This window comes from Sander lucioperca, chromosome 4 (assembly GCF_008315115.2).
Source record: "Sander lucioperca isolate FBNREF2018 chromosome 4, SLUC_FBN_1.2, whole genome shotgun sequence".
Lineage (NCBI taxonomy): Eukaryota > Metazoa > Chordata > Actinopteri > Perciformes > Percidae > Sander > Sander lucioperca.
Genome location: NC_050176.1, coordinates 10,717,316 through 10,737,536, shown reverse-complemented (window position 1 = coordinate 10,737,536; position 20,221 = coordinate 10,717,316). Strand labels below are relative to the sequence as shown.

Below are 20,221 nucleotides of genomic sequence, written 5' to 3'. Positions count from 1 at the left end.
AAGCTCGGATTACAACACACACACTGAGGGAGTGTGACTTCATTCTCTGCTCAGCACACCATTACTCCACTATATCGTTACATAAATATTATTTGTTTGTGCTATATTAATGTTCTGAACGTCGTGTACAGCCCCTTCATATTAGTTGCAGCCCTAAATTTACCAATCCTTGTTGAAGCACATCATTTCATTTTCAATTGGGAGACATTTAGCATTTGTTTTGTCATTTTGCTGCTTTTCACTATTAAACATTCAGATGAGCGGGTGGTTGTCGTGGTTTGCCCCATCAGGCTAAGACAATGAGCTTGTCTAATTAAAAATGTTTGACCTCTGTCCCTGTCTCTCCTCTGGATGCCTGAGCTGGTTGTCCATGACATTTTGTCTCCTTGTTTTAACATGGATGTTGCCTTTTAATTTATTTAATCAGAAAGATAGCGTGAAGAGGAATGGTTTGACCTATCAGTGTAGGGGCAGGCTACAAACAATGTGTCTGCATACCCCTGCGCTATAGTCTCTCTGAAGTTTTTACCTTCATACTGTGACCAGTGTTGCCTACTGGGAACCTTTTGCTTTTCAGCATTCCACTTCTCTCCATCCCTGCAGCACGTGACCTGAATGGTCCAACAGTGGTGTGTGACCTGTTGACTCCTTACTGAGAATTGGTTTGAATCCGACCCATGAACCTTTGCAGCGTGTCGTCCCCTCTCTCTCCCTCCTTTTCTGTCTAACTATCTAATAAAAATGCATAAAAAAGCCCTAAAACAATCTTTATAATATATTAGATCAAGCCTTAACAACTTTTCATGATACATTTAATCTATGCTGTTGCATTACATGTCTGTGTGTTGAGGGAAAGCCCTGAAGCTATGCACTTCAGGGGGAAATTGCAACCAAAAAAGCACAGCCTACAAAACTGCACTTAGTAAACTCAAATAGGGAAGCTGGCCCAAAATCCTAAAGAGGATGTGGCAGAGCGCTTTTTTAAAATCCACTCATTTTGTCAATGTGCTTGCGGTGGCACCTTTCAAACTCCAAATAGGACTGCTCTCAAATGGGTTTCCTTCCTCTACAGCTACCCCTCACTGAGGGTGGAGAGGTGGGGCAGGGTCGGGAGGGACCTTCAGAGATTCCCTTGTGCGTTGGACTTGAAAGTTTCTGTGTCTGTGAACTTTACATCAAACGGTCATGGGCTGCTGCTGGCTCTTTGAAGTGGGGGGGGGGAGGTAGCTGAGTCGAATACAGGTCTCTGCCTCGACATGTTCCGGTTCAAAACGGACTCTGCAGAAGTGTAAAAACGGCTCAGCTAAAGAGCTACTGAGAATAGCACAAGATGAAGGCTATTAGGACTTATCTCTCAGTTACCATTCCTGTCACATAATGGATAATCTACATGATTACTATATTGTTATTCTACACATAGTTATTGAGTTAGCATTACTACAGGAGCGTGCCTGTGTTCCCACATTTCTAAGATTTTTTTTTCACTGAAAATTAGGCCCTATGTTCCCACAGCCCTATGTTCCCACATTTCTAAGATTATTTTCAAAATTAGGCCCTATGTTCCCACAGTTCCCACATTTCTAAGATTTTTTTCCAAAATTAGGCCCTATGTTCCCATATTTCCTTTTTCATAAATTTGTATCAGATTTTATCCCCCTTTCTCCCAATTTGGTAGCAAAATACACCCAACCCATTATCCAGTAGCAATGGACTACAGATGGAATGTAACCCTAATCCTTAACATAGGGCCTAATTTTAAGAAAAATCATAGAAATGTGGGAACATAGGGCTGTGGGACCATTTGGCTGACCCCATTACTACTACTCCTAGCCGGACATCGCCAGACCAAATCGCAAATGTGAGTTAGTCTGGAACCTCTCAGTTCATTTTTGATTTCCAAGGGGCGTTATCAACAGCAGTAGGCCAAAATGCCTTTGGATGCAATTGGATAGACCTAATTAGAGCCACGGAGAAATGTAAACCAACTACAGCGTGTAGAGATAAGCTGTGATGGTGTAGCATCAACATGTCTGTAAAGGTTGCTGTTTTTGCCATCAGAATTGGAAAATAGTACCATCTTGGTTGTTTTCGAAAATGCCTCAACGGCACTCCTCTTTACTAAGCTAGGTTTATGCTTGCCGTAGTGTCCCCTCTGCAAAAGGTAGCGCAAAGGCTCCGCAAGTCCTCAGTCATTGTCTAAAAACCTGCCCCATATCTGGTCGGATGGAAATCTGTCAGAATGGTAGGGGACCAGACGTATCTGCCAGAGCAAATAATACATGAGCTGCAGATTCGCCTGGTTCCCAGACTAAGCTACTGCTGCTATAATACTAGCATTACTACCACTGCTGTTACCAGTGGTGGAATGTAACTAAGTACATTTACTCAAGTACTGTACTTAAGTACAAATGTGAGGTACTTGTACTTTACTTGAGTCTTTTCTATTCTACTTCTACACTACATTTCAGAGTGAAATGTTCTTTTTACTTCATTACATTAATCTGATAGCTTTAGTTACTAGATAATTTACAAATTAAGATGTTTGCACACAAAACACATGCAGTTTATTAAATATGATGTTTTATTATCAATTAAACTTCCCAACAATATATAGGCCTACAAGTACAGCTGAAATGATTAGTCGATTAAACACTTATTGATTGACAGAACTGTTTTGATCGTTTCCAATTTCTAAAATGTGAGGATTTTTCTGCATTGAGAAAAGTACATTTTTACTTACATACTTTTTCTTAAGTAACATTTTTAATGCAGGACTTTTAGGAGTATTGTTTACAGTGTGGTATTAGTACTTTTACTTAAGTGAAGGATCTGAATACTGCTGGTCTATTTCCAGTAAACGCCCAATCAGCAATAAAGGGTGTTGGTGGCTTCACAGTCTGCATCAACAGAAGTAGTACTTCTGAAGTACAAACTGTACATTTGTAGGACAATTGCCTGACACGTTGGATGTCCCTCACCTTCCGCTCGCTGTGTGTTGCCGTTCTCAAACTCTGTTCGCTTCGGGAAACAACAACAGACTTCGAGCTAGCAAGCTACACGCTGGAAATGGCAAGTTTTGAAAAAGAATAAGATTGTGCAACAAGGCAGGCCGGCTTGGTTCTTAAAATAATGATTGGGAATATTTACAAAGAATATGTTCACGGCATTTACTATCTAACTGGGACGTTTTGGGACCAATTGGTGGGGATTGCTATGTACAAAGTACACACGGTGATACACTGGTAAGAGCAAATTGCGTTTAACCATGTATCCAGCAAACTTAAATACCTCATGTTACTGTATTGTGTCAAGAGTTTACTTCATTTAATATTTTATGTGGCTTTTCTTTTATCTGGGTGCAAATCCTCCCCCAAAACAAGTTTCTTCCTGAGACCATATTGCAGAGCCACCATCGCTGCGTCCGGAGCATAGGTAATAAATGCAACTCAAGAGTGTTTTTTTTCCCCCTCCTATCCCAGAATGTATGTGTGTGGTGTAGCCAGACATTAGCCTACTCCACAGCGCTGTGGATATACAATAGGTCTGGCAATACAAGACTAGGCTTCACTACCAAAATGTTGTTTCTAGTTTTTCCACTTCAAACATTGTAGTCTGAATTATGTACACAAATCCTCCTGATGTTGTAGGTCACATCCTTTATGTGTTATATGTTATTTTCATTTTCTATTACTGTGCTACCACACCAATTTCTCTGAGGAAGACTTGTGGTGATTCTTATATAATCATAATGTACCATATCAATAAAACGTCCAACAAGATATTTTAAGTTACGTCATTGACATTTTAATGCCTTTTTCCTTTTTAATTTTACATTTTTAACCAATCTTTGAGAGCACCATTGATAATTACTCATGTAGACTTTTACATCAGTTGCCTACTTTAAGTAAAATAGTAGCATTGCTTCTATTACTTCTGCTGCTAACACTATAATTACATTGTACATACTAAGAGAAAATAGAAAGAAGATAAATAGAAAGATATCAACTCAGATTGTGTATGTTAAACTGTGTGATTACAATGTCACGTTCACGTGTTTGTTTTCTTTTATTCTGAATACATAAAACAGAAAGTGTTACACTAACGGGCAGGAGGACCATGCGGACTCCACAGACAGAGGGGGGCCGGGCTCTCGTTTTCCCATGCATCACCATCTACTGACATTGGCCACTGCTCCATATTAAAGACCCCGCATTCATAAAAAAAGAAAAGAAAAGAGGATCCGACAACAAGAGCAGCATCCACTGGTAGCTGCCGCACTGTTATTTGCGCCCAGCACGTCGTCAGAACAGAAGCCACAGAAACTTAAGAGATAAAAATGGCCAAAAGTGAGATGCAAAGAGGAAGTTTGAAGAGCGAGGAGTTCTTTTTTGATTCCGATGCGTCCCTCTTGGATCAACAAGATCTCGAGATGGCTAGTTGCCCTTTCAATGACGTCTTCAACTCCAAAGACTCCCACATGGAGCAGATCAACACTTTTCTGAAAAACGTACAAGTTTTGCTGGAGGCTGCTCGGTTTCTTGAGAGCACCGAGAGGAAGGACGGAAGTGAGTTTATATGTGCTGCGTTTGATCCTTATGTCATTCCTCTGAATTTCAGGAAAACAAGACTTCATTGGCAATAGATTCAGACAAAAGGGCTGAGTTCATTCAACTAAGCACCACTGCCTGCTATAAGCACAGCCTGCACCAGACTAATATGAGAGATATCATTGCAATAATAGGAGAGTTTAAACATATATGCTTTCATTGTTTTCTGGACTGTTCATCTGCGTTATGGGGCACTGTGCATCGCTTTGCGCCTGCACAACTCTCAACCAAGGGATCTGTAATTTTTCCCTAAAGCATAGATAAAGCAATATGATATGATTGGTTTTGTGTGGGTGTGCATGTAGACTACCACTCCGATATGATAAATCTGACCACATTGCAGCGCCGTCCAACTCAGTTTAGGATGATGTCATTGTGCCCCCGCAGACTCGAGCGAAAAAAAGCTCCAACTTTATAGATAAAACGCAAAGGATACAACTTAATGGTGAATCGGACTATATAACATAGAATTGTACATAGAATATAGAATTGTCTCGACTGGCTGTTTAATTTTCTTGTTTATAACTTATGGAATGAACTCGATAGGGTTGGTTTTAATTGGCCTCTCAAATTGCTAAGACATCCTGGCCTATGTATAATTTAATGGCAGATCATTTGTAAAAACTGCAATATTAAAAACGACTTTTTATAAATTAATTATTAATGATGTCCTCGTTTCCTTTTAACGAGTCATGATTTAAAGACATTGGAAAATAAGCTGTTTTTCTGTCGCTTTCTCGTGCGTCTGCCCGTTGAAGTCTGTTTTGTGCAGAAAAGCCGAGCATACGCGCTAATGCGCGTTGCAAGAGACCTTGAAGTAATATAACCTATAATGTAACGTGGGAATTTTGCAGCAGCAGATCGCAGCGGCACAGCTACAGCTCTTTTCGATTGTTTGCTTCCTGCTATTTGAGGGCGTGCCGCACTGGTTTCCACATGGCGCAAAGCTGCTCCGCGGTTGGTCAGCGGCGAGCTCAGCCCTCGACGCCTGTCAAAGCTATCCGCCAATCAGACGTCCGGTCGGTAGCGACGTCATGTGTTGCTGGGCCTGGCTTCAGCCGAAAAGTACACCCCAATGGTCCTGGTGAATCATGGGATTTGTAGGGCTTTTTCTTGCAGAGGAGAAGAGACAATTGTGAAGAATGCATGTGAGAGGAATAAATTACACAAAATGAGTATTCGTGTTTAGTCAGTAACACATCAGGCAACCACTTCAATCGATCAATTAATAATTGATGGCCTAAATTAGTTAATATGATTTTTTTTTAGAATACAATTGTCAAACCTGTTACAGGTCTGAGGTGAATATTTAATTTGCTGATTATAATTTATTTCAACATTCTTTTTTCTTCATTGTCATCAATAGCAACAATAACCTAGATTATGGCTTAATAATAATATTCACCACACTGACTTAAAATCATTTCTGTTGACCTGTAGACTGTAGCACTGTCCATCCCACAAAAATATACTCAGGAACTGACCTGCCGTAGTTACAGTGAAATCATAAGTTAATAAGGGACGTTGCTTGACTTGGTAAATCGCAGTCAAGGCATGCTCAGTTGTGAAAATAATGAATAGTGTGCGTGTTTGACAGTATTTCATAAATGCACCGAAATACTCTGTTTCCCAGAATGCATCGCGTTAGACCGTCCTATCCTCCACTAGGTCCCCGCCTCTCAACTGTGCAGTAGGTAAACAAACAGGAGAGGAGAGGAAACGAGCTGCAGCAGGCACTTTGCTGGCTCTGGGCTACATCGGGGGAGATTTTATATTGTTTATATCCGATTTTGTAAAAAATTAATATCGTGTTTCCTAGACACTTTTTAATACTTTGGTACACTGGTTTTGGCATTTTCTAACAACGAAACCTGGCAAGGACTGGCTGTAGCTTGCCAGCTTGGAAACACTGTTTTCCCCTCTCCTTTCGACAAAGGCTGCTGATGAGCCAGCGAAGACACTGTACAAGATAATAGCACGACGTGTTTTAAGTATCACTCAGTGTAATAATAAGAGATGCACTGTCTTCCCTGTATTTAAAAGAGACCTGCCGTTGCTTCTGTTCGCGAAGCTAACGTAACCTGAAGAGAGCCTAGCTTACGTTAACGGCAGTCAGCCTCAGGAAAGAATGACTGCTGTTCAGCTAATAAATATCCAACGGTTATTGGAAGCTGCGGAATACCTAGAAAGGAGAGAAAGAGGTAATTTCAAGCCTGGAAGCTGAGAAACGTATCAATCAACATCTGCTCTTTTGACTGCTTTTGCAATAGGTATAGCCTAACGGTAACAATGAACACCAACATAGGAAGTGTGTCAGCAAATGTAATCACACCTGCTGTTCACGTCAACCTAAAGGATTGTACATAGGTTCGAGAAAAAGTGTCACAAATCGTCCATAGCTAACTGTTAACCACACATTTTCTTTCAACAGAGTGTGAACACGGGTACGCTTCGACATTTCCATCAAGTCAGAACACAAACTACCAGAGGCAAAGAAAATTTCGAAATAAGAAGTTCAGTAGTAACCACAATAGGTAAGAAACTGCTCTCTTTCATGGTGTGATCCCTAATACATTGGCAGCACTGTTAACGCTGCATATATTTGCTTTTACTGATATATGTTCGTAGTTTGAACTGTTTTGTACATGCGATTCACTGGAAGTGTTGCCGACAGCATGTGATCGCTGCCAGTGCGTTATCGCTACGTTTGGTCAACAACCGAGCTGTCACCACAGGGTGAATAGTGCAACATTTCCACGGTCGAGAATACACTGGAAAAAAAGTTTGCATGGATGTTTCTCAAACTTGTAGAAACGTATATGCATAGGTGGTGCACACATATGACCGTCCACACCGCTGTTTGCTTGCTTGGGGGAGGGGGTAGCACCAACGGCTCTACCAGCTTTTCAGCAGCTGATTGTCATAACGGGCTGCAGGTAGGGACCGTTGTAAATGTGACGGCTTAAAACGAAAAAAGTCATTTGTAATATTGTGCACTCCTCTCACCCCTGGTTAAATAAACCCACAGGCTTTTGCTTTATTTCATATTGAGTTATTGTTTTTAGGTTTTGGTCGTAGTCTTGCTCATTTTCTCCTATGCATGAGGAATTCTACACTGTGGGAGAGAGGGGTAGTTTTGCCTTCTGCCCTGAAGGGGAAGAACTGCTATTTATGGCTGGTGTTTTTTGCAGACTTCCAAAGGTGAATGCGTGGAGCCTTTTTTTCAGGACTATTATGATATTTAGGAAATCTGTACATTACTGTTTCACCTTTTATATACAACTATATATCATATAAAGCATGTTTGCACTATTCATGTTTTTCCTCCTTTTGTATGCACCATCAAGCATTTACAACATCAAGCTGTTGATGTGTTGTGGAGCATATGTTTAATAGTCTTTTCTATTGTGCAGCTGGATGTAACACTGTTTGATAATCACATCATCAGCTGCCACAAAGATGAAGGCCCTTGTCACGCACAGTGCTCTCACTCACTCATGACAGAAACTTGCATTTAGTACTAGAAGGAGCAGAGAATCTCCCTAAGTTAAGACCCATCGGTATTGTTTTTTTTTTTATCTTGGTGCTACTAGGCTGCTTACATTAATCTGTCCATTGACAGTCATACATCAAACGCAAGCCCCACTCTCTCTCTCTCTGAGCCTTTTAATATTAATGTAAAAGCGGGCCACAAACAGGAACTGCACATTACTCATCATGAGCCCAGAGCGCTGCGTAGTTCTGCATGGCAACAGTCACGATCAGATATAGGTCTGAGGCCGTTTTCATAAAGCTTCCAAAGAGTTGCTCCTAATATGGGAATTTTTCTTCACAAATCACTCAGTGAGGTAACACCATTTAGCATTTAACACCATGTCTCAGCTTCGTGTTGTGATTCAGTTTATTTCATTCCCCTCTGCAATTGCTCACCTTGCAAACCAACAAAACAGCATTATTTGTGTATCCCTAATGTTGTAAGGGTCACTTATGTCCGGTCATTAGTGCTCTACTTTATCCTCACAGTCCTATTTATGGCCTGCTGACATAGAAATAGGAGAAATCTTAGTCAGTTATTAGTTGTGAACCATTTTCACCACTTCACAATGTCAGATTACATTGTCCACAGAAGCCAGAGAGGTTAAAACAAAACATCTACAACTTACATCTGCATCATCTTCTAAGTGTGCATTCAGAATGATGATCCTACAGTACGTTATATAAATGATCCTATTCATTCCTCGTTTGAAATCACTTTGGGGACATTTCAAAATTAATGTTAAACTGACTTCTTTGACATATGATAATATATTAATGATTAGAATGACTGTAATAGTTCATTTTAAACACAGTTTGCTGTCTGGCTCCAGCTATACAGTAGCTACCTTGTCAGTAGCGTGTTGAGGCTTAAAGCGATGGGCTTATCTGACTCTGTCCTCTCTTGCCTACCGTTTATAGCAAGGTTGCTTTATCTCATTGACCCACTCTGTGTGTGTGCGCAATATACATTACACACATACACATGCATGCCTACAGAAGGCAGTATGCTGTAGTTGTGTGTGGCCTTGAGCCAGTTTATAATCTGTATTGTATTGTTGTTGAGCTCCAGACACAGATATATCTGATTCAGGCAACAGGGAAAGCAGTTTGTGATGATATAAGCCAATGGGAAAGCAATCTGACTTATAATGATCTCTCTGAATGAGAGACCATACTAAGATTCAGTTTGTTGGTCCAGGGCTAGGGTTGGGTACCGAACGTCGATACTTTTATGGCACCGACCAAAATACTCCGATCTTATGAGTATCGAAAAATTATTTATCTTTCGGTGTCAAATTTTGGTACCTGAGAGCGCGTAAGCGCAAGCTTATCTGTCCTCTCTGCATATTAACAGAGAGCGGAGCTCTGACACACACACACACACACACAATCACACACACACGTTCACAGAGGTGTGGACGGAGTAAACTCGAGCAAATTACGTCAGCTCTGCAGTTTTGTTGAAGTCACAGTGAGTCACGGCAATGCCGATAAAGTGGTTTTAAGTGTGGTTACAGTTTTTCAAAATTTCACGCAGACAGCTTTTGCTGCGATATGATATTAATGGCGAGGCAAAAGTGGTCGCGGTGTTGTGACGTTACACTTCCTCTGAGACAAGTAGGCACAACAGTGGTTTCTATGCCCTGGTGACTGACTGCAAAAAGGTTTCTCGTTTTTTGTTAATTTTGGCCAAGTTTGGATTGATACCAATCCTGAGTATCTGACAGGCGCACCCCTATCCAAAAGCACAACCAGTTTTATTAATGTTACTCTGAGTGAGTAGCCTGGGTAAACCCTGACGAACTTCCGGCAAATTTGAGATTTGCTCTGCAAGTCAGTCTGGCGAAGAGCCCATTCAAACCCATTTTCAATGTCCCTGAAATCGAGGCACCAATCACAACTGCTGAGGCGGGCTTTACACCAATCACAACCGTTGAGGCGGGATTTACGCGACGACGATAGCTCAGCGACGGCGAGCAGCTTTTTGTTTACATTCAACATGATGGCTGCCGAAGCACAGCGTCACTGATTGGTTGAAGGACTATCCAATTGCGCCCTCGAGGCATTTGAGCGGCGTCCGTTGGTGACGCCCCTTTGGAAATGAACTGTCAATGAACCTTTCCCAGACCCACTCTCAGTTACAACTGAGAAGGGTCTGGTGTCAACCAGTGAGCAGTGTTACCAGAATTTTCACAACTGTTTTGATTTACAATTAAGGTGGAAAATAAAAGTTTTGTGTTTAATGTATTTTTGTTGATGTTCAAATGGATTTTAAAACATCTAGTATCGAAAAAAGTATCGTTAAGGAACCAGCATCGAAACTGAGGTATCGAAATTGGCACTGGATCGAAAGATTTTGAACGATTCCCAGCCCTATCCAGGGCTGACCTAAGGCCTCTCTTATTTTCAGAGAAGCAGATGGTGTTTATGACATCAGTATTGCCCTAAAATAAACTTCCAGTTCTAAAGTTATTTAGATGGGAAAATACTTGAGTTTCTTTATCACTGTCTGTATCGTCACAGTCTTTTCAAACTTGTTGTTTTTACCATCATTTGTATCTCTAATGACACTCTGATAATAATTATACAATTTTCATCATTCTTAAAGTGTGATAATCAGCCAGAAAAACCTGACATAATTACACACTACACCAAATCAAATTGTGGTGAAATGCTCAGAGTTTGAAAAAGATTACGAATCGTGATGAGGGTTTCCAAGCAACTGAGACACGGTGCAAGTACGTTGACAGTACGATGACGCAAATTATGCACTCCAAAGTATTCATTTTCTGGCAGCAAAACTATTGCTCTGACTCACTGTTACAGGAGTCAGTGGAGCATTTTAAAGTGATTATAAATCACGTTAAATTTATTTTACCTACAAAACAAATATTTTGGAATTGTGAGTCCATCTTTTGAGATGATGTTTATGAGGGTAGTAGTAGCCAAACAGATTAAGCTGGTTTAATCAGTTTTTGTGATTGTGATGTGGTTGGCTGATGCAGAGCACAGTCATGCATGGCTACAGTTGGAGAATATGAAACCAGTCAAGAGCACACATGTGAGCACTTAAGGCTTAAGAAGTGGCCCGGGCCAGCTTACATGTGAGCCCTATGTTTTGCTGTGATAGCAGCCACTCATCCTGGCCATACACCTTGTCATGTTATATCACATACTGGCACAGTTGACTTAACATCCAGTCTTGCATACCCAACTACATGAAATGTAATGTATTAAAAAGAGAGACATACAGTGTTTTTTATTGGTGTAAATAATTTAACTATTATTAAACTATAATTTCCTGTGAGGCAGGGACAGTTTTTACAGACCGAACCACAGCCTTGAACTGGTCTCTCTGTTTTGTCCCTCTCTACCTCCGTCCTCCCCATTAGTATCTCCTGTTTTCTCTGTATTTCTTGCTTCCGTATTAACAAGACAGCAGTTTCGTCGGCTCAGTGTTAAAAGAAAAATAGATGAGGAAAGCATAATGCAGTATTGATAACCCACATATATATATATATATATATATATATATATATATATATATATATATATATATATATATAAAAAAAACCTGTCCCCCTTGAGGCGCGGTGGAGTGCAGTTTGTGGGGATGGGAACTTGGCCATTTAAGCATCAGGAGGAGAGCTTGTCTTCCTTCAGTATATTGCCAAACAAAGAGACTCTTAGGAACCAGCTGATTCACTTTACATTATTAACAGCGCACTGAACCCTGACTGCTGTGTGTGTGTGTGTGTGTGTGTGTGTGTGTGTGTGTGTGTGTGTGTGTGTGTGTGTGTGCGCGTGTGTGCGTGCGCTCGTCCTTCGTGTGAACTCTAGTGGCTGCAGTGTGTCACACACACACACACACACACACACACACACACACACAGAGTTGTGCTGTGCATTATTAAGGAAGAGGCTATATAATGTCACAGTGAATGCCTGGTTCACATTGACATTTGTTGGTTTAAAGGCTTTATTTGACAACTTATGTTTTCTGTCTTTGCAGGTCCACACATAATGAGCTGGAGAAGAATAGGTGAGTTGGCATTACATTTTCAAAACATTTCACCTTTAAATCATAGAGCACAGCCTGCAGGCACATGCACACCCTGCCCTGACATGTTAACAAGTCCATTATGTCCTACTTTCATTTTGTCCCACAACGGGTTTTGCCCTTCTTCCAGAAAGCACTTTCTCCTCAACAGGTCCTTAAAACCAAAGGTAAGGGGTGACCCAGTTGTGTTCACTTAAAACATTCCCTCCTCCCTGTTTTCCCCCTCATGCACACACTCTTTGCACCTTTTTAAAGTTATGCAACAGTTTGGTTGCCAAGCTAAGGGCTTCAAGTTACAGGGGCAGGCAAGGGTGCATGCAGGCAGAGCTGGAGCTTAAGTCAAAAGTTCAGTGCTCGTTTTGATGCAAAGATGTTTTTTGATTTGTATGTAGTATCGGCAACCGTGTCAGCGTAATAGCCGAACAAAATGTCTTTTCAGTAGCTTTCCAGCCTGATCATAGCTCTATTCTCAGTTTATCTCTGCATTTAAGATAGTATCTACAGTGAAAGAAATGTGGGATATTCAGGAAGACCTTGGTTTGTGATGGTTTACCACACAGTCTGAAGAGAGCAAACACTGGTTTCTTAGAGGCCCTTATCAGATTGAGTTCACCACCCACATAAGGTGCTTTCTGGTGTTTATGCTCTGTGACTTTGCAGGATTCAAGAGTCAAGCCGTTAAGGGTTTTTATTCGACACCATAAATAAGAGAGGCTAGACTTATGGTAGATAGATTTATGGTATGTGGGGGAAAAAAAAGCTTGCCTTCCATTTCATTATCTCTGACGGTGTTGGTACAATGAACGGATGTGGGAGGCTGGATCCATTCAGTGTAATTACATATCACCTCGGCCTGTTTTTCTCACCATTCTCCTCCCTGGCAGCCTCTTCTAAAAAGATGGGAACATTGGAAGGGAGAGGCGTCCAGTGAGTTAAATATAGACAAGAGTTGATGTGTCATCTTGGTGCTCATACGCGATGCCACACAAGGCCAGCCGGTCGGCTGACTGGCCTCGGCAGATTGCAGCACCCATGCGGGGTTGCATTTTTCCAGTGTTCCACCCACACAAATACATAAAAAAATAAAATAGAAAAAGGTGGCGGCTCAGATGTTTGGTCCTACAACACAGTGTGAAGGCTGTTTTTGTCACTCCTTGCACATTCACGCAGCCAGGCACTTTGTAGTATGGCCTGTTCCTATAGCCATTTATGGGCAGTAGTCATCTCTGCCAATCTGAGCAGACTAGTGTAAAGCATGTAGATGGCAGAACAGAAGGGATCACTGTTGGCTTGGTTCAGCACTGAATTATGGTTACTGCAGAGTTATGAACCATTGGAGAGATAATGTAATTGAGTGAAATGAAATTCTCTGCATACTAAAATTGATGTAGCATAATGTAAAGAGACAACAAAGGTGATTTGCCCACGCGTTTGTGTATTTGACGGCATAAGTGTTTTAATTCCCGTCATGGGTATAACATCGCATCGAAACTTGCATTCTCTCCCTCCTGCTTTTCCTGGCTCCACCTTGCAGGACTGTGCAGAGAGCTGCAGCAGAACAGAGTGAGCTGGGAACAGGCCGTCCTGTACCACGCCACCAAATCCAGATACCGACACCCTGTTTATAACACAGTAGGTGTGGGGTTGTTGCTTAGTAGTTGAACAGTACAAGATAATTCAAATTTCCATTAGCAAAGAAAGAGGGTAACAATTGAAATGGTAATCCATCTTTTTAGAAGCACACTTAAAGTCAGAATCGTTTATAATCCCCCTTGCCCTTTTTCCAGCAGTTAATCCAATTCCCTTTAAGCACATGCCTCACTATAAGCTATATGTATCAGGCATAGTTGTTCACCCAAGTGTGTCAGGCTTATAACATCATTCTACAACAGCAGCAGCTTTTGTTCCATCTCAGCAGACTTCCAAGTCGTGTAAATTGGAGGCAGCTCCTTGATGGTCCAGCCCGACTGGGCCGTTTTTTCTCAACACTTATCAACCCTGCATATCTGCCGCCAGCGAGACGATTTGCCTTGCATGGCTACCACGGGTCCTGATAACCTCTGTGACAACTAGAGTTTTCGTGACAGCAGAGACCACAGGACGCGGATAAGGGGACCGAAAGAGGGAGGGGAAACCCACATTCCAGATGCTCACACTGTGCGGCGGGACCAGATAACGTGGTGGCTCTGCTGCTTTGATCATGTACCTCCTAACAGCCCTATTTCACTTCCTCATGTCTCTACTAAATTACACTGCCTCAGTAAGGTTTAACAGTTAAAGGCTTGCATACCCGCGTGTTGCAGTCCACCGCTTTGATCTCACAGTTTTTCGCCTATTAGTCCCTTTATTTTTTTTTATGTTGATAACAAATTCTCCAGCTCAGTTTAGTTGTTGGATGAGCCTTGTTTGTTAAAGTGTTTTACAGAAAAAGACCAAGGTATTCTATAAACCAGGGTTTAGTCTGTTGTCATTCAACCTGTTGCTTTTTCTTCCCTTTTGTATGATGACTCTGTTTATGGATAATCAATACACAGGCTTTTACTTACTACAATAAATCCACAAGAACTGTCAGTTATCATTTACCCTCCTCCACCACAGCGACTTATTCATTATAATATTGTTTATCAAGGCCAGGCTTATAATATACACAGCAAATTATATTTCCCCCAGTGCCCAGGCAGTGGAAGCAATATTAGCTTTTCTTCTCGAGTCTTTACAAGAGGAGTTGGGCAAACAGTTAAACGGGTTAAACACCTTTCAGTGTGTGCCTGTGGAATATTAAAAAGTCTCAGTCTTGCCCATTAGAGTTGGGATTCGGTTGTCCTTGGGTGGCATGTAAGGAGCATCCGTGAGGCCTGCCCTCTCCAGACTGGTTTTGGCTCAGTGGTATGTGAAATGGTAAATGAAGACAGTCATGCCTCATTTGCGATAAACTGTGTGTGTGTGTGTGTGTGTGTGTGTGTGTGTGTGTGTGTGTGTGTGTGTGTGTGTGTGGAGCTGAGCTGAGCTGAGCTGGTCCTGTGCATCCTTAACGTTCTTAACTGTGGGTGAACTTTGCTATATCAACACAGCTTAGCTCTGATAAATATCCCTTCAGCTCTGAATTTAATCCTTGTTTTATGTTTTTTCATTACCTCTGCTCAACACCACAGAAGCTCGGACACTCAAACTGGTGCTTGGTGTGTGTGTGTTAGATATCATGATCTATGGTCTGATGTTAAGCTTACTCATATTTTAACTTAACTTAAAATATCCTATTAAATCTTACCATTACAACTACATGCCTTGTGATACAGTAGTTTTAGTAATTAACTCACCACTGAAAATCATTGAATAGGTGTCACATTTTTCAATTGGTACATACCTCTATTAGGATTGAAGCCCAATTCATGTATGTTCTTTTTAACCAGTGGGCTATAAACTCAGTACTGTTGTTCCAGCCTTGGGCTTGGATGAGCAGTCAAACATGAAAAAACCTGGGCTACATTTTCTCTGGCTGTGCTGATGCTCCATGAAGAAAGCCAAACTGCTTCACTAGTCTTTCTGTTGTCTTCCCAGTGAGTGCAGCCTATTCTCAGGCTCTGCTGCAGGGCCTAAAACTGGGACCATTTGTTCTGACCAACGTGATGACTTGTAAGCTTTTCTTGGCTCAGAAAAGCAGCTTAAGGGACTTGATCTTTGGTCTGGTGAGCCCAGCTAGAGCACGCACACGCGCTCGGGCACGCCCCCCCCCCCCCCTCCTCTCACAGGCCACCCATTGCTAGTCCTTAACAGCCTAGCTTGGCTTTGGCTTGGCTTAGCTTTAGCTAACGACAGGGTCAGAGAACGAAGAAGTAATTGACAGGCTGATGGGATGAGCAGAGTGATAGGTCAAACACACCTTACTAAGGGATGCCTTGAGCAGCACGCAAGCCTGATCCACACTCCCACTGTGTCAGTGTGCACACAGTGGGCATTTCTGACCCATAATTAACACAGTGACACATAAGCCAGTATGACTAGTTAGTGTGGGACTAATCGTCACAAACAGTCAGATGGTGACAACTTGTGGCTGTGGCTTGAAGTCTGCCTCCCTGAGAACCAGTGTGGCAGGTGCCCAGCTGTACTGAGGTCATATTCTGTTCTTGAAGTGAAGTTGGCTCATAAGCTGGTGAAAGTACCTTGTTTAAACGGTGTACTTTGCACACCATTAAAGCACCAACTCCCTTCAGCCAAGAGCAGGGACTTTCATTTTCACTTGTGCTATGTGGGTGTGTAGCTCCAAGTTAAGGTTGAGAATGAGTGAATAACCCTGCATTGATTTACCTTTCGCACCTACCTGCTGGGTTGCCAGGTTTTCTGACAGTAGAATGTTTTTGTGGATTGGCACTCTCAGGGGGCCAGTCACATACCTTTATAACAAAATCCATAGGCCTAGTGTGTGTGTGTGTGTGTGTGTGTGTGTGTGTGTGTGTGTGTGTGCGCACATCTCTTATTCTTATCTACGATCAAATCATCTTTTTTATTTGCTGTAATTTTAGTGTCAAATGCCATAATTTGAGATTCATATCAGCTACTTGAGAAGTGCCTGGTGAGATGCAAAGACTGCAGACCTGTACAGGTTTGTGGACATGTCTTGGCATTCCCAATGGCTTGCTGTCAGACAGTGTAGAGTGTATTAGAGGTCACCATTGTTTTGCCTAACATCCTAAAAAGCCATTCCCCTCACAGATGTTCAGTAGACAGGTGTAAAGAAGGCCCCACACAGGGGATTGGATGTTGGCACTTGAAAGCTCACCCATCACTCCAGTCTTGTCTCGCTCTTCTGACCTTTGACTCATGTTATCTTTGTGCCTTCTTGTTGTGCCCTTATTCACAAAAGTGCATCTGCACAGCATTTCCGTGGAAGATAAGTGTAACCAAACGGAACAAGGCTGGACAGGTTTAGTCAGCAGGCTCTCCGGGCTTGTTTGAATTTTAATGACTGAAATGGAAAAATTTGTTTGTAGTATAGTTCAAATTAATCAAGATGAAATGAGGACTGTATGTTCAGGCTGTGCTGCAAAGTGTGCAGTTACTCCCACATAATGTGCTGTTCAACCTGTTCTTAACAGCATTGTGTCGGGCTTGTTGATAAGCCCACTTTGGGCCAAATGGATAAGGCTGCGGTTACATACTGTTCCTGAAAGAAATGCTGTTTTCCTTCTTCCTTCTTGGAGCAGCTTGTCACGTTAGCAGCCGAGCTAATTTGATCTGTAACTTAGAGAGAGAGAGAGAGAGAAATAGGATGCTTGCTGAAAACACAAGAGACTCAATTATGCTAAATCTGACTATGACTTCTATTTTTAGCCATACAACTGGGTAAAAAGGGGAAACACCACTGCCTTCTGACCAATCATAGAGGTTAGCTTTTCACCAATGAGAGGAAGCAGAGAGAGAAGTCCCCACCCCTGACTCTCGTAACAGCCTCGCATCCTTTCTCATCATCAGTGCTTACCCATTATTTGCTATTTCTGTGTTGAGAACTAACTCCAGTGGAGCGGCCTATGTGCCAACTGGGTTAAGTGACTTAAGTGACAAGAAAAGTTAGTGAGTTCAACCTAGGTGAGTGAGAAAGTGAGTGCCTCTTTGTGTTTGGACACATGAATGTGTATTTGTGCATTAAAGGTTAATCTAGAATATGTGGATTACACTCCTACGCATGCCCTCTACTGGATGCATTAAAACACACCCACAGCTGTAAAGAGGATATGGTGTAACAGGGCAACCTCCTCCCACACACATCCACCCACCACCCTCTCCCCTCCCTGCCCCCTGAGCAGCCAACATCTGGCTGGATCTCCCTGGCTTTACACCAGGCCCATTTTCAGAGCCAGGCCATATTAGAGTTTTAATCCGAAGCCTTGGCCCTTACCCTTCGAATCACACAGGGCTAAAGGGCAAAGTGAGGGTTGTGGATGGGTCAGTGACGTTGGCCGGCGTTGTGCGAAGTGGGATTCAGGAAGAGAGCAGTAAGAGTTCAGTCACATCATCCATACATCCCAAAGACGTATGTATTGATAACATTGGTTATTTGACTTTTAGGCGGTGTGGTTCTTGTGCAGTGCACCTAAAGGCATGCCCCTTCCTCCATCTCTTTTCCCCTCTGTCCCACTAACTCCATCCTACTCACTCATCACTCTCTCTGACTCTGTTTCTATGGCCATCTCCTTTGTTAACTCCATCTCTTTGTCTCTCGCCTTCTTTCTTTTCTCTCTCTGTCTTCCGACCTTTGTCAGTGGAGCAGATTAAAAGGCAGTGTGCACGTGTGAACTAATCCGTGTGTTAGTGATGGGCTTCAGCCCCAGAGTCTCCCCGACGCACAGCTAGCGCTCCCCCGCCTCTTACTCCCTCTCAACTCCAATGAATGCTGCACGTGTGTGTGTGTACGTGTGTTTGAGCACGTGTTTATGTCTGTGGTTGTTGCTTGAAGAGGGCAAATTTCTGCTCTATTCTTTCATCCTTTTCCTCTTTCCTTTCAAACTTTTAGCTTTATCTCCGTCTCTCTCTCACCCCTCTCTGTTTCCACTTTATCCCAATCCGTCCTCCATCCCTCCTCTGCACTGTTGCTATGCATGGTGGATCCTGTTTGTGGCTTCAGCAGGGTTAGCGTGACAACTTGCATTGGTCTGCCTGGTAATCAACTGCGTTATGCTTTATTTACCACTTGGGATTGGTTGAGCAGGGGTGGGGTGTGTTCCTGCATGTCCAAATTGATTTTGGAAGTCCCATTTGCATTTTATTGCCCCCCGTTTCCAGTCTGGTTTTAGCCCTGAATCCATATGCGTTTTTACAGTAAGCTTTACTGCCAATCGGAAAGACTCTCTTTCTCCTCCACACACACTGAATCTCTTTTTTGGGATTGAGGTCACAACTGCCTGAATGCTCAGAAATATCAAAGTCCCTTTCCCACCCACCCACATGCAGCAATGCATTTTCACCCCCTCTGCATTTCTTTCTTTCTCTGCCATCTAACCAGAATATGGGTCATCATCCAGCATAGTTCCAATGGAGCACCAAGACTTGTTAAAAATGGTTTAATTCCACTGACAAGAAAGCGGTTGCTGTGTGTGTGGGAGAGAGATGAGCATTCCCCTCATTCCTCAGCCCTGTTTGTCAAACTTGACAATTGTCTGTCAGTTTGGACAGCGTAGTAAAACCCTCAGTGGATGATTGAATCGTTAGGACGTGGGCCACACGCTATCATAAACCGCCAGGAAGGCGGCACCCTAGTGAAAGCATTTTCTTTTTCTGAGGAGCATCCTGAAGAGTTGAGCTGCTGTTAAAGTTTGTTTCTACCAATAGATGCAAAGTTCTTGTTTCTAGCTCATTTCATGTTCAATTGAAAGATAAGGATGTGGAGATAAACAGAACTTTTCTAACACTTACAGTTGAAGTAGCCTCAGGCACTTAGCTGCTGTCACTGTCAAAACAAAGGACATACTATTACTGACTTAGTTCACTTTAGTCCTGTGTCCCTTGTAGCTCGATGAGTAGAGCATAGCTCTTTATCTTTTTAGGGTTAGGGGTTTAATTTCCACTGGTGTCACACACATGCATAAAATATATGCACTCGTGGCACTTCTGATGAATGTGCTCAACACAAAGCATGCATGTCTTTCATGTGTTTTCTAGTAGCACACAATGGCAAACGACATTTACATTTACATCAATACTATGTTGTTTGCCATTGGTAAATCCAGTGGAACTCCTAGCAGACTGGCTCTCGTTTGTGCCCATGGCTAGTTTCTGGGCAGATTACACAGACAGAACACTCCCCTTCCTCCCCCACTCTGTATATATATCTCACCCTCTCTATCTCGCTCTGACCCTCTGCATCTATCCCATCTGTCCGTGTTTCATAAAGGGGATGAGGTATGAGGCATAAGTCTCTCAAAAAAAAGAAGAGATCCTACAATTGCTGTAGGGCTAAGATGGCTCTAATCTTGTGTGTGCATGTAGAAACGCGATGGACTGACTGACCCATCGGCAGTGGACG

The 20,221-nt window shown here is 42.4% G+C and overlaps 1 protein-coding gene across 2 annotated transcripts in view; it reads left to right on the top strand.

Annotated features, from left to right (window-relative positions):
- The first annotated feature begins 4,176 nt into the window (after positions 1-4,176).
- Positions 4,177-20,221, top strand: part of mxi1 (max interactor 1, dimerization protein) — a 32,706-nt gene continuing 16,661 nt past the window's right edge. Inside the window, exons 1-3 of one of the 2 annotated variants that reach the window (XM_031289379.2) lie at positions 4,177-4,565; positions 7,039-7,141; positions 12,157-12,186. In XM_031289379.2, coding sequence (XP_031145239.1) covers positions 4,337-4,565; positions 7,039-7,141; positions 12,157-12,186 — 362 coding nt within the window. In that variant the 5' untranslated portion in view covers positions 4,177-4,336. Of the gene's footprint in view, positions 4,566-6,290; positions 6,809-7,038; positions 7,142-12,156; positions 12,187-20,221 lie in introns of those variants that run through there. The other variant, XM_031289380.2, reaches the window with a different exon arrangement.